This window comes from Marmota flaviventris, chromosome 17 (assembly GCF_047511675.1).
Source record: "Marmota flaviventris isolate mMarFla1 chromosome 17, mMarFla1.hap1, whole genome shotgun sequence".
NCBI lineage: Eukaryota > Metazoa > Chordata > Mammalia > Rodentia > Sciuridae > Marmota > Marmota flaviventris.
Window position 1 is genome coordinate 33,264,529 of NC_092514.1, and position 22,210 is coordinate 33,286,738.

Here is a 22,210-nt window from a genome sequence, read left to right on the forward strand (position 1 = left end):
GTTTCTTGTTTGTTCTGGATACAGTGTCTGTATCATGGGCTATTTGAGAGGATTAAATAAAACGTGAATGCAAAGCACTTTAGAGCAGGATCAGAGCCCATAAAAAGAATACAAATGTTTATGGTTGGGGCTGGGTTGTGGCTCAGTGGTAGACTGCTTGCCTAGTACATGTGAGGCATTGGGTTCGATCCTCAGCACCACATAAAAAATAAGTAAAATAAAGGCACTGTGTCCAACTACAGCTAAAAAATAATTTAGAAAAATGTTTATAGTTGTCATGTACTTTATTCTACCTTTTCCTGAAAAGCAGTGCTTCACACACTGCTTAATTCTAAAGCATAGAAACCATATCTAGTCATTACTTTTTTACTATCATAAAATATATAAAAATTTCAAACTTAAGACAATCAATTCAAACTAACAAAAGTTTCTTAATTTAAGCAAGAAACTAGTTCAATGGTATTATAGATAATATTAAATATTACTGTAGTAGATTTTCTATACCTGCTGTAACAGAAACCATGGTTATTTAAGTGGTAAAACAGATTATGTTCAAGATTGTTTTCTATTAAAAATGAAAATAAAAATATTAAGTATGAATTAACTGGAAAAATAACCTATGTTAAATAGCCTAATTCCAATAATTATGGAAATAAATGTTTTGGGCTTCAAATGTCTCTTTGGGAAGGTCACAGTATACACATTACTATCTAGTAAAATTCTCATCTTTAAGGAGGATGACTTGACTTTCACTTTAGTTAGTAGAGTTAACTTCATCTGTTCATTAAATGTTACGTGCAAACAAACACCAACAAAGTAAAACAAAAAAATTATTCCTACCTTATTGTTTCTTCTATCAGACGATCTGAGCTAAAAAAAAAAAAAAGAAAGAAAGAAAGAAATTCAAATCCTGGAATTATTAAATAAATACATATTTAAAACTTGTACTTAATTTTTCTACATTTGTAGATCAACTTTTCAGCCATATGTAAAAATACCTAGATTTTTTAAAAGTATCTGAAGAAAATTCTAGACTCTGAAATTAACTTACCCACGTGGATATAATGTATATTTTACTTTTATTAGCTTAAATATTTTTCCACAGTAGATACCTGTTTGTTAAAGTCAGAACAATTTTTGTGTGTGGGGATTGAACCCAGGGGTGCTCTAGTACCGAGCTACATCCTCAGTCCTTTTAAATTTATTTTTTATGTTTTTATTTTGAGACAGTGTCTTGCTAAGTTACTGAGGTTGGTCTAGATCCCCTACCTCAGTCTCCTGAGTCACCGGGATTACAAGCATGCATGTCCAAGCCTGGCTAAATCAGAACAATTTTAATGACAGCATAAAGAAATAGAAGTTCTTTAGTCTAGATAACTCCAAATCGTCACCACCATCTATCCAAAACTTAACAATTACAACCAACTGTTCAGACAGGATAAACAAATACAGTTCTGATGCCTGTAAGAGCAACAGGGGCTTAAAAAGGCTGCCTCTGCTAAAAGCAGTGCCCTTTACTTAGACCTGCTGATGCCTATTGGGTAACTAAAAACAGGACAGAACTTGGCATCTGTGCCTTCATTTTATATTTGTTTTCAGGTTCCTGGTCAGCTCTGCATGTAGGAATGTGAAACATTTAAGAAGCATTCATCCAAATAAGACTTATTAGTCCTAAAATTAATTAACCTATCATATCCCCCTTGATGACTAAGATGAGATTTTCAGGGACTACCAGCTTTTATGGCATCAGACCCTTAGAAAGGTACCTAGAAGTTTCTTGGCCCCTTCCTGGATGGACCACGGGTCTGATAAACATCCCCAGCAACAAAGTGGAACTAACACCCTTCAGGCAATAAAGAACTCCTCCAGAGTCACTTCACAGAACCAGAACTGAGAGAATGATCATCTAGACCATAGTCTGATCAAGATTGCTTAATTAGGTTGTGGGTCAGTAGTGGAGTACCTGCCTAGCATGTGTGAGACACTGAGTTCAATTCTCAGTACCACAACAACTAAAAATTATATATATGCTGTTTAATTATGCACACCTCTTGCTTCCTACCCCAATTCTTCCTCTATTTAAACTCAGGGCTGAGATGCTGGACCTCACTTTGTCTTCCAATGTAGTGACTAAAGTTCTTTTCTTGCTTTTCACCATTATCTTTTCTGTTTTTGTTTTTTTTTGGAGGGGGGGGCAAGTGGTTGGACATGGTTTGTTGGGACCCCAGAGTCAGGCCTCTGGCCTAGGACTCCAGTAACATATATAGTAATTATTTACATCTTAAAGTTCCTTCCATTTTTGGGAAAGAGTTGTTTTGGAAACTGAACCAAGCCTCAGCTTACTGAACTTCAGAATGTAAGAATGTGACTAAAGCAAATATATACCTGTAATCTGTATGCTTTTATGCATCATACACTGAAAAGAAAGAAAAACAAAAAAAAAGTAATATTAGGGAGGAATTTATAGGTAGCTTAGTTTGGTAGAGGTGCAACTTTATAGTGGAAAGTAGGAAAACAACCTTTCAAATGAGGTCTATATTCATTTGGCACAGTGCAAGATACACAATGGGCATGCAAATACTGCATGTTTTTTCCCCAGCTACTCTTTCCTAAAGAATTTTTAAGTATATTCTCTAAAATAATAAGTTAAAGCTTAATTATAAAATGGAATAGGAAACTCAAGTTACTGCATGAATAAAGGAACCAAGATGGGCTTTAAAATGTCATAAATAGCCAGGCGTGGTACTGGTTTGGGAGGCTGCTGAGGCAGGAAGATTGCAAGTTCAACGCCAGCCCCAGCAACCTAGCAAGGCCCTAAGCAACTAAGTGAGACCCTGTCTCAAAAAACATTAAAAGAGCTGGGTGGGAATGTGGCTCAGTGGTTAAATGCTCCTGGGTTCAACATCTGGTACCAGCAAAAAAAAAAAAAAACCCTAAATACCTTGTAAAACTCCTGTGATTAAAAATTTTAAAAATTACAAAGGGTGGTTAAAAGCCAGACTGTGTGCTGTATGGCAGTTTAAATGCTGGTTCTCCCACTTATTAGTTGATATTAGGCAGGTTTCTCTGTGCCTCAATTTGCTTATCTGTAAAGTGGCAATATTAATAAACCCTATTTATTCAGAGAATTAAAAGAGTTCATATATGTAATGATTATATCAGTATGTGGCATGTAGTAAGCACTGAGTGTTTTTTGGCTCATTATGGTAATTTCTCAATAACTACAGATTAATTCTAAATCCAAGCATAAAGTCGATACAAATTTCCATATAATTTCCTATTCTGATGAAATCTATGCATTTATTTTACAAATCTGTACAAAACTGCCCCTGAAGGGTACTGGGTCACACAGTGGCTACAAAAATAAGGCCACCACTATAGACCTTAAATGGAGACAGGCAACACACAGACCAAGAGTTGTCCTGGCAGAATGGCGAAAATAGAGTGATTAACTTAGGTTAATAACTCCTTGTTCAACACAAAGGTTTGACTGAATGTCCTCATCAGGGCCTCTTAGTATATTAAAAGGCATAAAAAATAAGATATTTCAAAATACAGACAGTATAATACAAAAATAAGAATTCTATTGCCAAGCTCAACAAACTAGTTTTGTGCTAATAGCCTCAATGAAGATAAAAATCAATGAAATAGACTTTTAAATTAAGTGTGTGAGAGCAATCTATTAATTTGCTAATTTTGTTAAGAATAATAACAGTTAATTCTTATAAGTGCTTATAAGGAGCCATGTCCTCTCCTAAATGACTGTTTTAACTCAATCCTCATAACAGCCCTAGGAGACTGATTCTACCATTCTCTTCATTTACAAATAAGGAAATTGAGGCCTAGAGACAGGAAATCACAGTTATGGGGCGCAGCCAGGATTCAAACTGAAGCAGATTGACTTCTGAGCTTTGGCTTTTGCTGTTTCAGTAAAAGACACTTCTCTCTCCCTCTCTCCTTCTCCACAATCAGTCCCAGTTTTTCCCTACTTCTAAAGTATCTCTCATTTCTACTCTAGCAAGAATCACACAAAGACCTTGCTAAGAGGATGAAAAGAAACTTAGAGAAAATATTTGCAAACCACAGGTGACCAAAGATTAGTAACTTAGAATATTATGGTTAAAATAAAAACAATTCATGTAGAAAATGGGTAAAAGACATGAAGACATTTCACTGAATGGGACATGCAAACAGCAAGCACACAGAAAGCTGTTCTATAACATTAGCCATTAGGGTGATGCAAACTACAATGAGGTATCACTACACACTTGTCACAATAGCTAAAATTAAAAAATAGGTGAGATCACCAAATGTTGATGGGGATGTGTAAAACTGGATCATTCATATATTACTAATGGAACTGTAAAATGTATGCAGTCACTCTGAAAAACAGTTTTATAGTTTAGAAACTAGCTTAAAAAACTAAACATGCAACAACATTGTGACCCAAAAAAACAAACTCCTGGGTATTAATCTGAGAAATGAAAACTTACGTTTACACAAAAACTGACACGGATATTTATAGCAACTTTATTCATAAGAGTCAAAAGCAAGAAACAACCTAGATGTCCTTCAATGGATGAATAGTTACTCAAACCATAGTACATCCATACCATGAAATACTACCCAGTAATAAAAAAGGGGACAGGAGGGGATGGGGTTGTAGTTCATGGGTAGAGGGCTTGCCTAGTACATGTGAGATTCGATCCTCAGCTTTACATAAAAATAAATAAAATAAAGGTATTGTGTCCATCTACAACTAAAAAAAATATTTTTAAAAAGGTGGAGGGGAGGCCATTAATACAAGTGACAACCTGGATCAATACCCAGAAAATTATGCTGAATGAAAAGTCAATCTTAGGGCTGGGGATGTGGCTCAAGCGGTAGCGCGCTCGCTTGGCATGCGTGCGGCCCGGGTTCGATCCTCAGCACCACATACAAAAAAAGATGTTGTGTCCGCCGATAACTAAAAAATAAATATTAAAAATTCTAAAAAAAAAGAAAAAAGAAAAGTCAATCTTATTACTCCAGAGGCTAAGGCATAAGGATCACTTGAGACCAGCCTGGACAACATAGCAAGACTCCAATAAAACAAAAACAAAAACAAAAAAAAGCAATCTTGAAATGTTACGAACTGTATGATTCCACACATATATAACATTCTTGAAATGACAAAATTATAGTAATGAAGAATAATGCTTGTCAAAGCCTAATGAGGATGGTAGAAGGAGGAAGGGAAATAAGTACTTATGTTTATAAAGGGCAAATAAGGGATCCTTGTGATAAAAGAAGTGCTTCATATTTTGATTATATCAATGTCAATATCTGGGTTGTAATACTGTATTATAATTTTACAAGATGCTACCACTGGAGGAAACTGTTAAAGAATATATGGGATTTCCCGGTATTATTTCTTACAATTGCATGCAAATCCATAGTCAAAATAAGAAATTAAAAATTCAAAAGCAAAAGTACTGAACAAAGTATCAAACAACAACCATAAAAACTCAATGCCAATTAGATAAAATACAAAGCTACATACCTTAAGTAGCATACAATGTGAAGCAGCATTTAGAAAAACTTAAAAACTATTCTGTGGAAATACATTTCTACCTAACTCAGTGAATGCCTGGAAAGAAATGTAAAAATACAAAGCCAAGTATTTAGCACCAATCACCAGAAAGCCAGCAAGATACACTTCATTATCTGCTTTCTACAGATTTGAAGGTTTAATAATATTTCTCTTGAACCTGTTCTCAACCATAAAGTCAGAGCTAAAGTTTGGTAACTAATAAACTAGCCTAACTACTGTAGTTAGAAAATAAACAAATTAATTTTGCATTCAAAGAATGTTCCTGAAAAAAGTAAGGTTGAAATGACTACTAAGGACAGCTTTCGGGCTGAGGATGTGGCTCAAGCGGTAGCGCGCTCGCCTGGCATGCGTGCAGCCCGGGTTCGATCCTCAGCACCACATACAAACAAAGATGCTGTGTCCACCGAAAACTAAAAAATAAATATTAAAATCTCTCTCTCTCTCTCTTTAAAAAAAAAAAAAGGACAGCTTTCTACATTGTTATATGTAAAGGAAACTCTTTGAGGTTCTTGTGGCATACAAATATAACCCTTGTTTTATGTGTAAATACTTTCCTTAAGAGGTAGCTTTCTGCAAATGACATTTTGGCTAATTTAAATAATATTTTAAAGATAATAAAGCCATTTTGTATTTACATGAATCAAATAAAAAGTTTTATAAAGCAAAAATTATGTCTATTTTCTGTATACAAAATCTGATTTTCATATAGGTTTTCTTAAAAGGATACATTGAAACAGATTTGACAATTTATACTCAAATATAGTAACTTTATAGCACCATCTGAACTACAAAGAAAACAGTGTTTACTGCATTAACCTAAAAAAAGAAAACAACCCAAGGAAAACTAAAATTCTACCAGCAAATATCCTGCCCTACAGAGGAAGGATTTTTTTTCTCCTTTCAAATCTCCTTAAATATTAATCATCTTTCTTTTAGTCCTAAAATATACTGTAAAGCATATTTCAAAATAACATACTCTAATATTCAGGAGTCATTCTCAGACTGATTTGTGTTTTACAGGAAGAAGATACACTATCCTAACCACGCATCATGCATGCAGCACACTAGAGTTAAAATAGTCATACATAAGAATTTCACAGATGACAGAAGGCCAGTGATTTTTAAACTTATTCTCAACTGTCCCAAATCTTCAAGTCCTTATTCATTTGGCTAAGACCAAATAAGCTGAATAAACCCCATTCATTAGAAAGCACCCTGGACTTTGTAGGGATACAATTCAACAACAGAGTGGCTCCATAAAGATGGCATAATCCAGTAAAAATTGAATTTAAAATTGCTTTCCTTTGGGATATAAAAAAGACACAATCAAGAGGCATTATCCTTCTTAAAACAGTATTTCATAACAGCCCAGAAGCATTCTGTAAAGTTATCTAGAGCCTGTAATTAAGGAACAAGTTTCTCTCAAGACCAATTTAAACAAGCTGAAAACAATGAGCTAAATTTCATCACCAATTACTGCACTGAGGAATTACTAAAGCCACATTTAAATAATTTTATTTTTTTAAAAATTATTCATTCCCCCCAAAACTCCAGAAAAATGCATGTTGTAAGAGTAAAAATGTGATTATAAGCATATATTGTAAAGCAATTTAAACCAACAAAATGTAAGAACTTGGTGAAATTACTTTAGATAACATCTAATTAGAATTCTTTTAAAAGGGCAGGTGAATAAGTAAATAGACATGTAAATGAGCAAGCAAGGAAATATGAAAACAAACATAATAAATAAATAAAATTTAAGAACCAATCCCTCTGTAAGCTGCAGTAATTGATAATCTGCAGTAACTGACCAATCAGATCATCTATTTCATGCACTGTGGTGCTGTAGTCTCATTCAGTTAACCAAAGAGACTTTTAGGTCTATGTCTTTTTTATTTCTATGTAAATTTCTCTTAAAATATGCTGAGGGGTGTGGATATTGCTTAGTGCTTAGTTCAATCCTCAACACCATGGGGGGTGGAAACTAACAATCAATTAAGATACAGAAGGCTATATATATGCTGTTTTAATGCTAATATATTTTTATTTTACACATGACATTTGGAAAATACAGAAAAACAAAGATGAAAGTAGAAACTATCTGTAATTTCTTTACCAATTACATTAATAGATGGGCATATTTTCCTACAGTCTAAGTAAACAAAGGAATATCTTTACTAGCTATTATCAGGGTTAATGTAGCATAGGTAATCTGTCCTATAAACCCATGAAGTTACCTAGTGACAAAAAGTTAAGCACCTGACTCAGAATTCTACCCAGTTGAAAAAGAGAAAAAAGAAAAATGAAGGTAAATCATTAGCAGAGAGATCTTGGAAAGCCACTTCTTACTTTTCTTTTTTAACAAACTTATTTTTCAGAATTAGTTGTAGGTTTACAGAAATGTTAAGCAAAAAGTACAGAGGGTACAGAGTTCCCATACACCCATTCTCTCTCACCTATTATCAACATCTTGCATTAGGGTACATTTGTTATAACTGATGAATATATTATTGGTATGTTATTAACAAAAGTCCCTGGTTTGCATTAGTGTTCACTTTTGTACTCAACAATTCTATGGGTTTTGACAACTGCATATTATCATGTATCCACTATTACAGTATTATATACAATAGTTTAACTGGCTAAATATCTATGTTCCACCTATTCATTTTTTCCTCCCCTTCCCATCCCAAACCCCTTGCAATTGCTAATCTTTTGCTTTTTCCAGAATCTTATAAACAATTAGCTGGAATTCTATAAAATGTGATCTTTTCAGATTGGCTTCTTTTTAAAAAAATATTTATTTTTTTAGTTTTAGGTGGACACAATATCTTTATTTTACATTTATCTGGTGCTGAGGTTAAAACCCAGTGCCTCATGCATGGTAGGCAAGTACTCTACCACTGAGCCACAACCCCGGCCACAGATTGGCTTCTTTTATGTATTTTAAAGTTCCAAGTCTTTTTGGCACTTGATAGCTTACTTTTAAACAATACTATATAGATGTGCTACAGTTTGTTTTTCCATTCACTTATGAATAAAGTTGCTACAAATACTCATGTGCAAGTGTTTGCAGGTGTAAGTTTCCAACTCGTTTGATGATTAGGAGCATGACTGCTGAAATGTTATGAAAATACTATATTCAACTCTTTTTTTTTTTGCCCCAGTGAATTAACCCAGGGCCTTGTGCAACTTAATCTACATCACCAGCCCTTTAGCTTATTTTGAGACAGGGTCTCACTAAATTGACCAGGTTGGCCTTGAACTTGTGATCCTCTGGCTTCAGCCTCCCAAGTAGCTGGGATTGCAGGTGTGGACCACCATGCCTAGCTTATATTCAGCTTTTAAGAAAATGCCAAACTATCTTCTAAAGTGTTTGTACCATTTTATATTCCCACCAGTAATGAGAGTTTCTATTGCTCCACATCCTGGTCAGCATTTGGTATTATCAGTATTTTTTATTTTAGCCCTTCATTTCATTTGTTTCTGAAACCTCTTTAAAAAAGTAAGAGTTCCTTAATGTATCATTCAGTACAAGCTATCTCCTCCACATAAATGAAAATGGAACTATACTTTTTCTTTTGACTTGGAACTTGGGTTCTGGGGAAAACCAAACTTGGCTATATGAACTCAACTCATGAAATTGTCATAAGGCTCAAAAGAGATAATGTAAACAAAAACAACTTGTAAATTATATAAACTTATTACAGATATACCCTTGATCAAGATCAAGGCACTTAAATACCTCACAGCCACGTCCCCTTGGACATCTCTTAATTTTCATAATAAATGACTTACATGTATTTCAAAGTCCAGCTCAAAAGTCCTGTCATTGTGAAGTCTCCTCAATCCCAACTAGACTCTAAATTGAATTCCTCTTTACACTATGTTACACTCTCTTAACTCTACTCTTTATTAGTTCATTCAGGAAAATAACAAGTATTTAAGGTACGCCAGACACTGTGTTATGAGCTGGAATAAAAATAAATTAGTAAAGCTTACAAAGTTTTTTTCACATACATTATCTCATTTAATTCTTTTAAAAATGAAATGTCTCACAGATTATCATACTTATTTGTTTACAATTTCGCTAACCAAAATGAGCTTGCAGGAGTAAAGACTAAGTCTGATTTGGGGCCGGGGATGTGGCTCAAGCGGTAGCGTGCTTGCCTGGCATGCGTGCGGCCCAGGTTCGATCCTCAGCACCACATACAAACAAAGATGTTGTGTCCGCCGAAAACTAAAAAAATAAATATTAAAATTCTCTCTCTCTTTAAAAAAAAAAAAAGACTAACTCTGATTCATCTTTGATTCCCCAGAGTTTAGCATAGTATCCAGCACACAGTAGACTGTAAATGCTTGATAAATGCATGAATAAATGAGGAACTGTCATTTCTTGCATTAATAAAATATCAAACAGGGTTAATACTGAAATAACCCTCATAAGTTTCCAGAGGAGGGAGAGAAAATTCCTGTGACCAGAGCACCTTCAACCCAAGTCTTATTGTTTAACAAAGCTATGTGCTAACTGAAGATTCTGTAGGAAAGTTCCTAATTAGGTCATTCTGCTTAGCCATCTATTTAAATATGGCAGGCAACTGTATCACCTGAGACAAATGAAGCTATGTATGATATGTCATCTTAAAACATCCCATAAGTGGAATGATAGCCTTTTTATTCGGGCGGGGGGGGGGGGGGGTGCATACTGGGAATTGAACCCAAGGGTATCTTAACTACTGAGCCACATCCCCAGCCTTTTTGAGACAGGGTCTCAGTAAGTTGCTGAGGGCCTCACTAAGTTGCTGAGGCTGGCCTCAAACTTGTGATCCTCCTGCCACAGCCTCCTGAGTCACTGGGATTGTAGGTATGTGCCACCAGGCCTGGCAGAATGATAGATATTTGATAAAATAATCATATGCTACCACTTCTCATAAGCTACAAGTCCAATTCTCTTGACCCTTAGTATAGATGAGAGGTATATCAAGATATTTTCATATTTCAAAGTTTGTGGCTAATAATATTACATATGATTTCTGCCATATAATTCCCATTTTTCTACTTCAGAGCAATTGCTGCCTGAGGGCCACTTCACTTTCATTACCTTTTTTTTTTTTTTTGGATCTGAGGATTAAACTTGGGATGCTTAACCACTGAGCCACATTCCCAGCTCTTTTTTGAGATAGTGTCTCAGTAAGTTGCTTAGGGTCTTCCTAAATTGCAGAGGCTGGCCTTGAACTCATGATCCTCCTGCCTCAGTCTCCCAAGTTACTGAGATTACATTTGTGCACCAACACACCCAGCTTTTAAATGATGTTTTCTCCTTGAGAATGTAATATTTCACAAAGAATATGTACATGTATACATAAATCACTTTATGGTAATTACCAAGTAAATAACAATAAGCAGCAAAAATGAAGCTAAACGTAAAGGTGAAGTGTAAATACTGCTGTCCAAATGGGTGAGGCTCACACATTAGCCAAGCAACTTCATCCTCAATACCATCTCCACAGCATATAACTTACAAGTTTATATCTCAACAAAACTATATATCATGAATCATTAGGGTCCAAAAACAATTAAAAAAATTAGTGTCAAATCCTTGAAGACCAGGAGTCTATCATATTATTCCATTCGGATGTTATATGTGATCATTACTTAATTAGAAATTGGATAATTTTAATCTACATAGAACTATACAAAAAACTTTTGAGATAAAAATCACTGCTTATAAAGGTGACTTAAGTATGACCACAGTCGTCTTATTTTTCAAATGCAGTCATGGTCCATTGATACATAGAATTTCATTTCATGATCCATAGAATTTCATTTCACTAAGACTATTCTAGCATCAAAAAATACTTCAAATTGTATTTAAGAAATGCATATTGAGAATATAAAAGGATTTCCAATCTCTTTCTCCTTTAGTATTTACTTTCCTTAATCTTATAACATTCATTATGTTCTGCTTATAAACAATGCCTCACAGTTTACACAGCCCTTGCACAATTATCATCATAGCAATCTCATGAAGCAGATATAATCAAAATCATCCTGAGGGGCAGTGCAGTACTGCAGAAGCAATACAATTAGAGTCCCTGGGTTTGAATTCCAACTTTTAAAGCTGTGTGACCTCGGGGACATCTGGCTAAAATTTTAAGAGAAACAAAAAGTAAAACCATTTTTAATGTTTTTAAAATGCCGACCTAAAATATTTCTGAAAACACAACTTTGAATCATGCAAATAACAAGGCTGGTAAACTTTAAAAATTCAAAATATCAAAAGTTTAAATATAGACTAACAAATAAGGTAAAAATAAAGGTAAATCTCCACCTGGAATTGTGATAATTCTTTACTCATTCATGGACTTATTTACACCACAGAGTACAATTAAAATACAAACATAATTACTAGATGCATTCTCAGATAATAATCCTATCTGCTAAAAAGTCAAATGAAAACAAGGTAACAATTCTCAACTATAAAAGATTCTGTTTACTAGAATGGTTCTTCATTAAAAAATTCTTTGCTTTTTTTGGGGGGTGGGGGTACCCAGGATTGAACTCAGGGGCACTCAACCATGGAGCCACATCCCCAGCCCTATTTTGTACTTTATTTAGAGACAGTGCCTCGCTGTTGCTGAGGCTGGCTTTGAACTCTTGATCCTACAGCTTCAGCCTCCCAAGCTGCTGAAGCCAGATTTAAAGACGGGTAGTTAGGGTAGTTAGGAAAATGGGGTCTAATATCGAGTAAGGTAAAGAAAATGGAGGCCATTATCAAGAATGGAGTCTAAGAAAACAGAGCAGCACTTGGGGAAATTGAAATGTTAATGTCCCCAAGGCCTGGAACCCATCTTAAGGAACTGTTAATGAAACAGCTCCCAGCAAACAGGGAAATGCTAATCAAACCACCCCAGGCCCTTCCTGCCCAAATTACTCCTACAGCCCACCTATCTCCCACCTTTTGGCCTTCCTACCTGCATTCTATCACTGCAAGATAAAGGGAAACAAAGGACAAGACCTCCCCCTTCCACGGATTCCGCCTTTCAGGTCCCCTTCTTCCTCCAGGGAGAAGTTTTTACTGCTGTCTTTAATAAAGCCTTCCACTTTCCACTCTCCACTAGTCTCGGCGTGCTTCTCTGGTGTTACACTTCAGCACTCGGGGAAAACAAGGACTCGTTACCGGTAAACAGCGGTAACACTGCTGGGATTACAGGTATGAGCTACTGCGCCCAGCTCTACATTTTAAGAGTGCTTTTAGTTTATCAAATGACAGCACTAAAGCTGTTCACCCTTACAATTGTGTAACACTGGGGGAGAAGCACCTACCATTTAATTTTAAAGATGAAGGAAAAAAGAAAAGAGAGTGGCCAGGTCACTTGCTCTCAGAGAGGTGAAAAACTGGTCTTTCAATTCTCAGTAACATTATGCCATACTGGTTCCTTAGTACAATGAAAATAAAATGTTAAAGAAGGGAAGGCAGTATGATGTGGGACAACTATGGAAATGGGTTAGAAAATGTGCATTTAGTAAGAGCTATACCATTAAATAGTTATGAGACCTTGACCTACATCTTTCCTGAATCTTGTTTCCTCATTTATAAATAAGAGATGCTTTTATTATTATTTTATTGTATATATGAATTTAAATGTTTAAAAGGTATTTTATGGGGAATTATTTTGCAAAACAAAAAATTGGTTACATTGGTAATTTCCCCTTTAGTCCTTAAAATCAAATTTTATATATTTAGCATCTAAATCAATCCTTGTTATAATATGTATTCAATAAACACTTGGAACATTAGTGGATGAATGAAAAAGTGTTCTACAGTGGGGCATACATATATATCCATATGCATATTAAATCTAAATTAATATTTTCTGTTTATATCTGTTTATTAATACAACAAATAAATACTAAGTATTTATAATATAATAGGAACTGGAGACCCAGGAATGCCAATAACTAGACTCATGAAGCTTACATTCAAGGAAGGTCAGGTGCTAAAAAAATTAAAAGAACAAATGATTACAGATTTTCTTTGGGGGATACAAAGTGCTTTGTTAAATAACAGCAAGGCTGAAGTTTAAGAAGACTTTGGAATTTTTCAGAATGGATGTATGCACACGTGCCAATTATGAGGGCAAGTTATTACAGAGAAAGGACAGAAAAGAAAATTTTAATCAATTTGAATTTATTTTTTTTAGAGAGAGAGAGAATTTTTTAATATTTATTTTTCAGTTTTCGGTGGACACAACATCTTTATTTTATTTTTATGTGGTGCTGAGGATGGAACCCAGCGCCCAGCGCATGCCAGGCGAGCGCGTTACCGCTTGAGCCACATCCCCAGCCCCTCAATTTGAATTTATTGATCATAAATTTATAACTTAACTCCTCTCACTTTGCCCAGTAGTGTTTGACTGTGGTAGGGCAGGCACAGGAATTTAGGCTGTTGGATTATCCAGCAATATCTCTATTAATATGATGAAAAGACAGAAGAAAAAGGGAATTTATGAATTGATGAGTGTATGGTATATCAGGCTCAAATGTGATGACTCTCTGTGACAATGGGATCCTGGCATGGTTAAAATGCAGATATCAAAGTGGTTGATCAAGAGTCTAATACCTGCACACTTTGCAAATCTCCCTTTTGTCTACAAAGGATGCATCGTGGTACCATTGTTTTTTTTTTACACATTTTCATTAATTCAAGAAAATCATCTAAATGTAATAAGATCTCACTGTCTATTTTTTAATAAATAACTTATACAAACTCAAAAAAAAAAAAAAGTAAGGGAGGGCCTATTTCAAAAAAGAGTTAGAAAAGGACTGTTTGAGGAGATGACAAGTGAGTTTAGACCATAAAGATGAATAAGTTATATGTAAAATTAAGAGAGGAGTATTCTAAGAAGATTAAGTAGCATAAATGCAAATAGGCTAAAAAGGGAAAGGGTTTGATGTCTTGGAGAAAGGAACCAAAGAGTATGGCTGGTACCTAGTAGGCAAAAGGAGAGAGTGGCTGGATGAAGTAACAGAAAGAGGGCAATGAGGTTAGAGATTAAGGCAGCAGGTTGATAAAGACCTATAGACCTATAGCCCTAAAGACCCATAAAAAATTCTTAATTCACTCATGGAAAAATGGAGGGAGGAAGGTAGTATTAAAGTAAAAGCTCATTTCAATAAACATTAGAAAAAGAGATTTTACTTAACCATACTATTTCAAAGTATAAAGCTTATAGTATAGAAGAGTAAAGTAAATTTAAATTGATGTAACCAATTGGCTAATAACTACCCTGGAGCCCTGAACATGCCACACTCTCTTCTGATAACAGATTTTCCAATCATCTAGCCACAAGGATGAATTTGTGACTCGGGTAAAACCAATTATAGTAAGTCACCTACTGGCCAGGGATAAATCCAAGCAACTCAGTCCTACAGCTACAAAAAAACAAAAACAAAAACAAAACCCTAAATATTTAATTTAAAAATCTTGTCACAAAGAAAACCTCCAAGCTAGGATAAATTCACTGAAAAATTCTAATACACATTTAAGAAAGAAATAACAAGCCTGAATAAACTCTTTCAGAAAATAATAAAAAGGGACACTTCTTAAATCATTTAATGGGGCCAATATTATTCATATAATACAACCAAAGACATCTTAAGGACAGAAAACTACAGACATTTCTCACAATAATGCAGAAATCCCAAACAAAATAAATCCAGCAAAATAACAGAAAGGATAATCAATATATCATGATCAAGTGGGGGTTGTTTTAGGAATGCAAGATTGTTTTACTATTTAAAAATAATCAACATAATTCACAATATTACAGCAATAAAGGATAAGAACAATCTCTTCAATAGATGCAAAAAGAAAGACACACAAAGATAAAGAAATTAATTCAGCCCCATTCATGATAAAATTTTTAGCAACAAAAGCATGGAAGTACTCTCCTCAAAAGCAATAACAACACCTAGCACACAAATCTTACTTTCTGAATACCATAAACCAAGTCTGCTTAGAGAAGTAGTTGATTACAAGCCAGGCATGGTGGCACATGCCTATAATCCCAGCAACTCAGGAAGCTAAGGCAGAAGGATTCCAAGTTCAAAACCAGCTTCCACAATATAGCAAGACCCTCATCTCAAAATAAAAAGGACTGGGGATATAGCTCAGTGGTAAAGTGCCCAGTTGACTCCAGAGTTGAGGCAAGTAAAATTTAATACAGGCCATGAATATTTCATGATGCCAGAAAGTAAAAGAAGTACTCAAAGAAATGAGCAATGTTAAATGTCAGAAACTAACCTGAAGGAACTTCCAATGACAAAATATAGAACAATTCAAGCAACGAAGTAATTCTAGTCCTGGATTAAAACTCATAGTTATTTGTGAATCTAACCTGGTATAAATAATTAAATAAACAAAATAAATGGCAGAGAAGAGAGAGCTCTTCTTACAAAATTATAATTAATAAGTATAAAAAGGACCCATAGAAATAGAAAATCACCAATAAGCAAACACCACAGTTGTAAATGGGAATATAAGATTCATGAATGAATGTTAAAACTAGTGGGAAATATTTGAGGAGAAAGATCATTTGTGTTGTCTCCAAGTTTTGTCTGTCTCTACTGACTCACCTATCTAGATGAGGTCTACTTATGCTGACCAGGCTGGCCATAAACTCACTATCCTTTGGCCCTCAACCTCTTGAGTACCTGGGATTATACGGGTGCTCCACCATGCCCAGCTTCAAATAACCCTTTTAAAAGTAAACTACCACATTTTTTTTAACTGTTTAATTTCTTTTTGAGGAAATAAATATAGAAACACTAATGCAATCTAACTATTAGTTTCTACTGCTTAAATATGCTATCCCTTAATTACTCTGAACCACAAGAACATATTAGTATAGTTTTGGACACAATGCAAAATTCTTTTTACAGTGGTCTTTACCAAATGTTTATGACAAAGCTATTACTATAAACATACTCTAGGAGACAGTGCCCCCTTGTGCCAATCAATGATATTCATAAATTAAGGAAGAACAACCAATGATTAGTTCTAACACTAAAAGCATGGAATTCCTAAAGAAAGCCTTGATTGGCTGGGAGTGTAGTCACTGGCGGAGTACTTGCCTATGTTCAATAAATAAATAGATAGATAGATAGATAAAAGACCCTGATCTTTCTGTGTGTTGTTTTGGTTTGTTTTGTTCTGAGACAGGGTCACACTATATTGCTGGTCTGGTTTCAAACTTGGAGGCTGAAATGATCCTCCTGCCTTAAGTCAACTGAGTAGCTGGAGTTATGGGTATGCACCACCATGCTTGGCTCTTTCTGTGTTTTGATTTTAACAGTTTATATTTAAAGTGGTGATCTTTAAAGACAAATGAATTGAACAATACCTAAATTTCATATAACATTTATGGCATTCAGTAGCAAATATCTTCATAACTTTTAGCACTATTATGGATACAAGCTTCTCAAGTGCTTATAGGCTGAGTTCAGAGATAAGTATTTTTTTCTAATCCTTAAGTTCCACCACAAAATATAGACAGCAAAACAAAAAGAGAAAACCTAATCTACTTCAGAGAAAAATAGATGACACAAAAACAGACTATGGTGACTTGCTTTAAAATAAGCATATAGTTCATCCAAGTTTTTGATATTTTCTTCTGATATCTTGGACAACAAAACTTTTCTTTTAAATTTGATATATGGCCTAATTACCTTTTATAAAGCTTCTTCAATACATAAGTGATAACAGACCATTAAAACATAATCATCATTTTTACTATAGGTATATACAGTGTGTACACATATATAGATTATGTAGACACAGAAACAGTTTACTATGTACATGTGTGTACATTCATTTATTATAGACAAAAGTATTAAAGTACTAGACTTATTACATTAAGATAATAAAAAACATAACAAGTAACAAGTGAAGTAAAATATTCAACAGCACAGTATCTTCCTAATAATTGGAACGACCACAATTCCTTTTTTTCCTCTTTTTTTTGTGGTGCTGGGAATTAACTCAGGGCCTTGTGTATACCAGGCAAGCACTCTGCCACTGAGTAACAGCCCCAGTCCACAACTCTCATTTCTACTGAGCACTGTCATTAGGAAAATTAAATGAATTATCATCAATAAAGCACTTTCTATGATAACATCATAAAATGTTTCTTGCATAAGTGAATTAATAAACATAGGAAATTACATATAAGTTACATTCAATAATACCTACTTCCTAAGGTGGTCATGTTCTTTCAGAAATAGTTCAGTTCTTCTGTTGTTTACTCCAGATCCACTTTTATATGACCTAGAACAACATAAAGAAAACTTAAGAACATTTTTGGAAAACACTATAAAAATCAGATTAAGTGACTGACCCTAGTGAGATCAAAAGTGAACAAACTGTGCCTCTTCATTGTTTTGAATAATTAAAACTTTTTTCATTTCCCTCTAAGAATGCTATTGTAAATATAAATGCTTCTCTAAGACCTAAGAGTTTACTATGCTTTTCATTAAAATAACCCAATATTCTTAGTCAACAACAAAAAATGTTATTTTTTCCTTTCTTTGTCTATATCGTCAATTTCTCCAAGTGGATGTAAAACAATGGACTGATTAGAACATGGTATGTGGAGCGGAAAGCATTAAAACAGAAATTTTTCTTCAAAACAGTGTGTACCGGGCTTGGAATATAGCTCACATGGTAGAGTGCTTGCCTGGCATGCACAAGGCCCTGGGTTCAATCCCCAGCACCACACAACAACAACAACAACAACAAAAAACAGTAGATGTCATCATCAACTAAGCCTAAGGACCAATGAAATGAAGTATTCAGTAAAGTGCCAAATTTGGTATACTTAAAGATTTCTAACTTAGCTAAATTTTACAAAAAATGTCTTATCATTAACACTCTCATTTTTCTGTGTTCCACTAAAAATAAAGTATTGAATTTTTAAAAATTCAAGAAACTGCACAAATGTTGCTCTAAGACAAAAGAGGGTCATGCTGCTAAAACTGAGGTACTGGCTGAGAGGCAGCACTACTATACAAAGTACAACAGAAAAACACCAGGACAATGATACAGCCAACAACATATTGGACTTAGATAACTGATTACTTAGATTTAATAGTCAATTAACCTTAGACAAGACTCGTAACACCTAGCTTTATAAAATGAGACTAATAATTTCTATCTTTATCAAAAAATTATTTGAAAGCAAAAAGAGAATACATGGAAAAGTATTATGTAAACTGCAAAAAACTACAAAAGTCTCAGGTATTGTTATTATACCTCATCTCACTAATCATATTATGCCTTGTGTTATACTATTTTAAATAACGTACCTTATTCCCCTCTAGCACCTAGATTATAAACAGGGCCAAGCTGGTCTTTTCATTTCTACCATCTATTGTGGCTACATAATGTCTTACTCATAGTTGGTGCTCAGGAAACAGTTTAATGAATTGGCTGCACATACTTTTATCATCATTTTTCAAAACTAAGTCATTATAGAGGGTTGCAGTCTAGTCACTCCTACAAAGTATGGAAGTGCTGTTTATACATTAAAGGCCACTCTCTACCGTGGTTCTCATTGTATTCCTCAAAATGCATATGAAGTCAACTGTATAGAAACTAAACAAAAGACCCAAGGGACAAAAATATTATGATTGTCACAGTAGTATAACAAAATAAGAGAGCTTTAGGAAAATGTTTCTTAGAGTACACATAACACACACCAAATTGTGATAAGTGTATATCATTGTTTATGAAACAGCATAAATTTATCACAATGAGACAATGATAGGTATCATTAGATGGTCCAAAATAGGAAAGTCTTCAGCTTCAATTAGATGGCCACAGAACTAGACTTGATGGTCAGTCAAGTTCATTTCTGAAAAGTTATTCGAGAATACCTAAGAAAAGCAGGCTGGGGGATGTGGCTCAATAGTAGAGCTTGTGAAGCATGAGCAAGGGCCTGGGTTCAATCCCCAGTACCACAGACAAAAAAAAAAAAGTATGAAATGGTAGAATATATCATCAAGGATGAGGTGAAGGAATGGAAGAAAAGAAAAAAATCTTTAAACTTATGGACTGAGATAAGCATAAAAATGTTTGAAGTCCTTAAATAATTTAATGTAAAATGATGAGTTTGTATTAAATCTGGAAAAAAACAAATATTTCAGAATTTCAGGGAAATAAAGGTTACATTAATAGCTACCTGAATATAAAATTGTTGGGAAAAGGGAGAGGAGCAGGAGATAGATGTTCATCAAGGGCAACATGGAGAACTTCAGTTACGTTATTATTCTTAGGGTAGATATAAAAGGTCAGAGAAGATCTCATGAAGATGTCATGTAAATTAGACTTTGAATAAAGACAGGAAATTCAAGGTTGGCAGGAGACAATGGTAAAACTAGGGAACCAGGAGATAAGACTGGCAAAGTAATCAGGATCAGAATGTAGCAGTCTGTTCCAAAAATGTTGAAATGATAATTAGAAACCCTGAAATCTAAATCCTGACTGCAATTAACTACAATTATATTCTAAATCTTCATAAGTACTCTACAAAATAATATAAAAGGTAACTTACTCAATATCTTTTCGTACTGATCCCATGAGATTCTCCCTTTCCCGTATTGCCATAAAGTTTGCTTTGGTTTTATGAAATTCATGTGTATAATCCTGCAATAAATCAACATCTAGTCTCAACATAAGTCATGTCATCATACTGTAAATTTCTAAACACTATTTTTCCATTCTATCGTCTAGTACCTTGTCTTATGAGGTATAATTATGAATAAAAATAAAATCCTAAGTAAAATGATTTCAAGTGGTTTAGGATAGAATTTTTGAGAGTTTTGTTTATTTATTTAAACTCAATAAACCTAGTAATAGGCTTATTTCTAAATTTCCTTTTTTCTTTTCTTTTCTTTCTTTCCTTTTTCTTTTCTGCAGTGCTGGGGATCACACCCAGGTCCTTCATCATGCTAGACAAACACTTCACCATTGAGCTATACCCCTCAGCCCAAATCCTCTCCTTTTGATGCTCCCACTGAATTTTAATTCCAAAATAAATTAAATGAAGAACAAAAATCAAAAGAACTGCAAGGAACAAAATAATCTTTAAAACATTTTATTTTTATACTACTGTATTTTTAAAAGGCATTAAAGAATATTATTTTTTTAATTCAGAAAAGTACATAAATAAAATGAACCATCTCCCAGAAGGCCTCTATTGACTAATCTTTTAAAAACAAATAAAACACATGAATATGGGGAGAATAGTAAAAGAACAGGGTTTTAAAAAAAATCCTGTTCCTCCATTCATAACTATTATCATCCCTTTCTTGTGTTTTCTTCCAAGAAACATGTTTCTACATATTCAATTTTGTCTGTTATTTCTTTCTCCCCGCCCCCCCCCCCCCCCCACCGCCACCGCCAGCATAGGGGATTGAACCTGCAGGCACTCACTGTGAAGCTATGTACCCAGCCCTTTTTAATCTTTTAAAAATTTAAACATGGGTGTGGTGCTGCATACCTGTAATTCTAGGGGCTCAGGAGGCTGAGGCAGGAGGATTGCAAGTTGAATGCCAGCCTCAGCAGAAAGGCCCTAAGCAAATCAGTGAGACCCTGTCTCTAAATAAAATACATAAAAGGGTTGGGGATATGGCTCAGTGGTTAAGCACACATGGGTTCAATGCTGATATCAAAATTAATTAATTAGATTATATTAATAAATTGAAACAGGGTCTTGCTAAGTTGCTGAGACTGGCCCTAACCTTGCACTCCCCTTGTCTTAGTCTCTCAAGTTGCTGGGATTACAGGTGTGCAACACTGTACCTGGCTTGCATTCATATTTTGCTAAAGAAATCATACTATACATTCTGATGCACACTCTATTTTTTATAGATCATAAAATGTCAAGCAATCTTTCCATACCAGCAAATGGAAATCTACATTACTTTCTTCCTTTATTTTTACTTTTATTTCTGGTGGTGTACAAGACTGAACCCAGGGTTTCATGCATGATAGGCAGGTGTTTGGTAGATACATCCTAAATGTATCTACAACCTACATCACTCTTTTTAATAGTTGCATAGAATATTATGACTCTATCATAATTTAATAAATTCACTACTGATAAACATTCTAGTTGTTTTCATTATTTTCTATTAAAAATGCTGCAATAGGGGCTAGGAATGTACTCAGTGTGGTAGGGTACTAACCTACCTGTATGTGAGGCACCGGGTTCAATTGTCAGCACAATATATACAAATACACACACACAAAAGCTGCAATAATCATTCCTGTACATATATTTTGTTGAATAGATGGGCAGACATATGATTGTAATCCCAGTTACTTGGGAGGCTGAAGCAGGAGAATGACAAGTTCAAGTCCAGCCTGGGCAATTTATTGAGAGCCTGTCTCAAAATAAAATTAAAAAGAAAAAAAAAAAAAAAGCTGGGAATGAAGCTCAGTGGTAGAACACTTGCCTAGCATGTGCCAGATCCTGGATTCAATACCTAGTACTGGGGGAAAAAAATTCTGATAGAGCTAAATTGCCTACTAGAAAGACTGCACCAATTTACCGA

General features: G+C 34.5%; 1 protein-coding gene across 5 annotated transcripts in view; it reads right to left on the reverse strand.

The window, feature by feature from the left end:
• Positions 1-22,210, reverse strand: part of Gosr1 (golgi SNAP receptor complex member 1) — a 45,163-nt gene that overhangs the window by 12,115 nt on the left and 10,838 nt on the right. For all 5 annotated transcript variants that reach the window (XM_027924528.2, XM_027924527.2, XM_071603786.1 and 2 more), the window contains 3 exons: positions 20,206-20,297; positions 17,847-17,921; positions 841-870 (listed from right to left, as the gene is read on the reverse strand). In XM_027924528.2, coding sequence (XP_027780329.2) covers positions 841-870; positions 17,847-17,921; positions 20,206-20,297 — 197 coding nt within the window. The remainder of the gene's footprint in view (positions 1-840; positions 871-17,846; positions 17,922-20,205; positions 20,298-22,210) is intronic.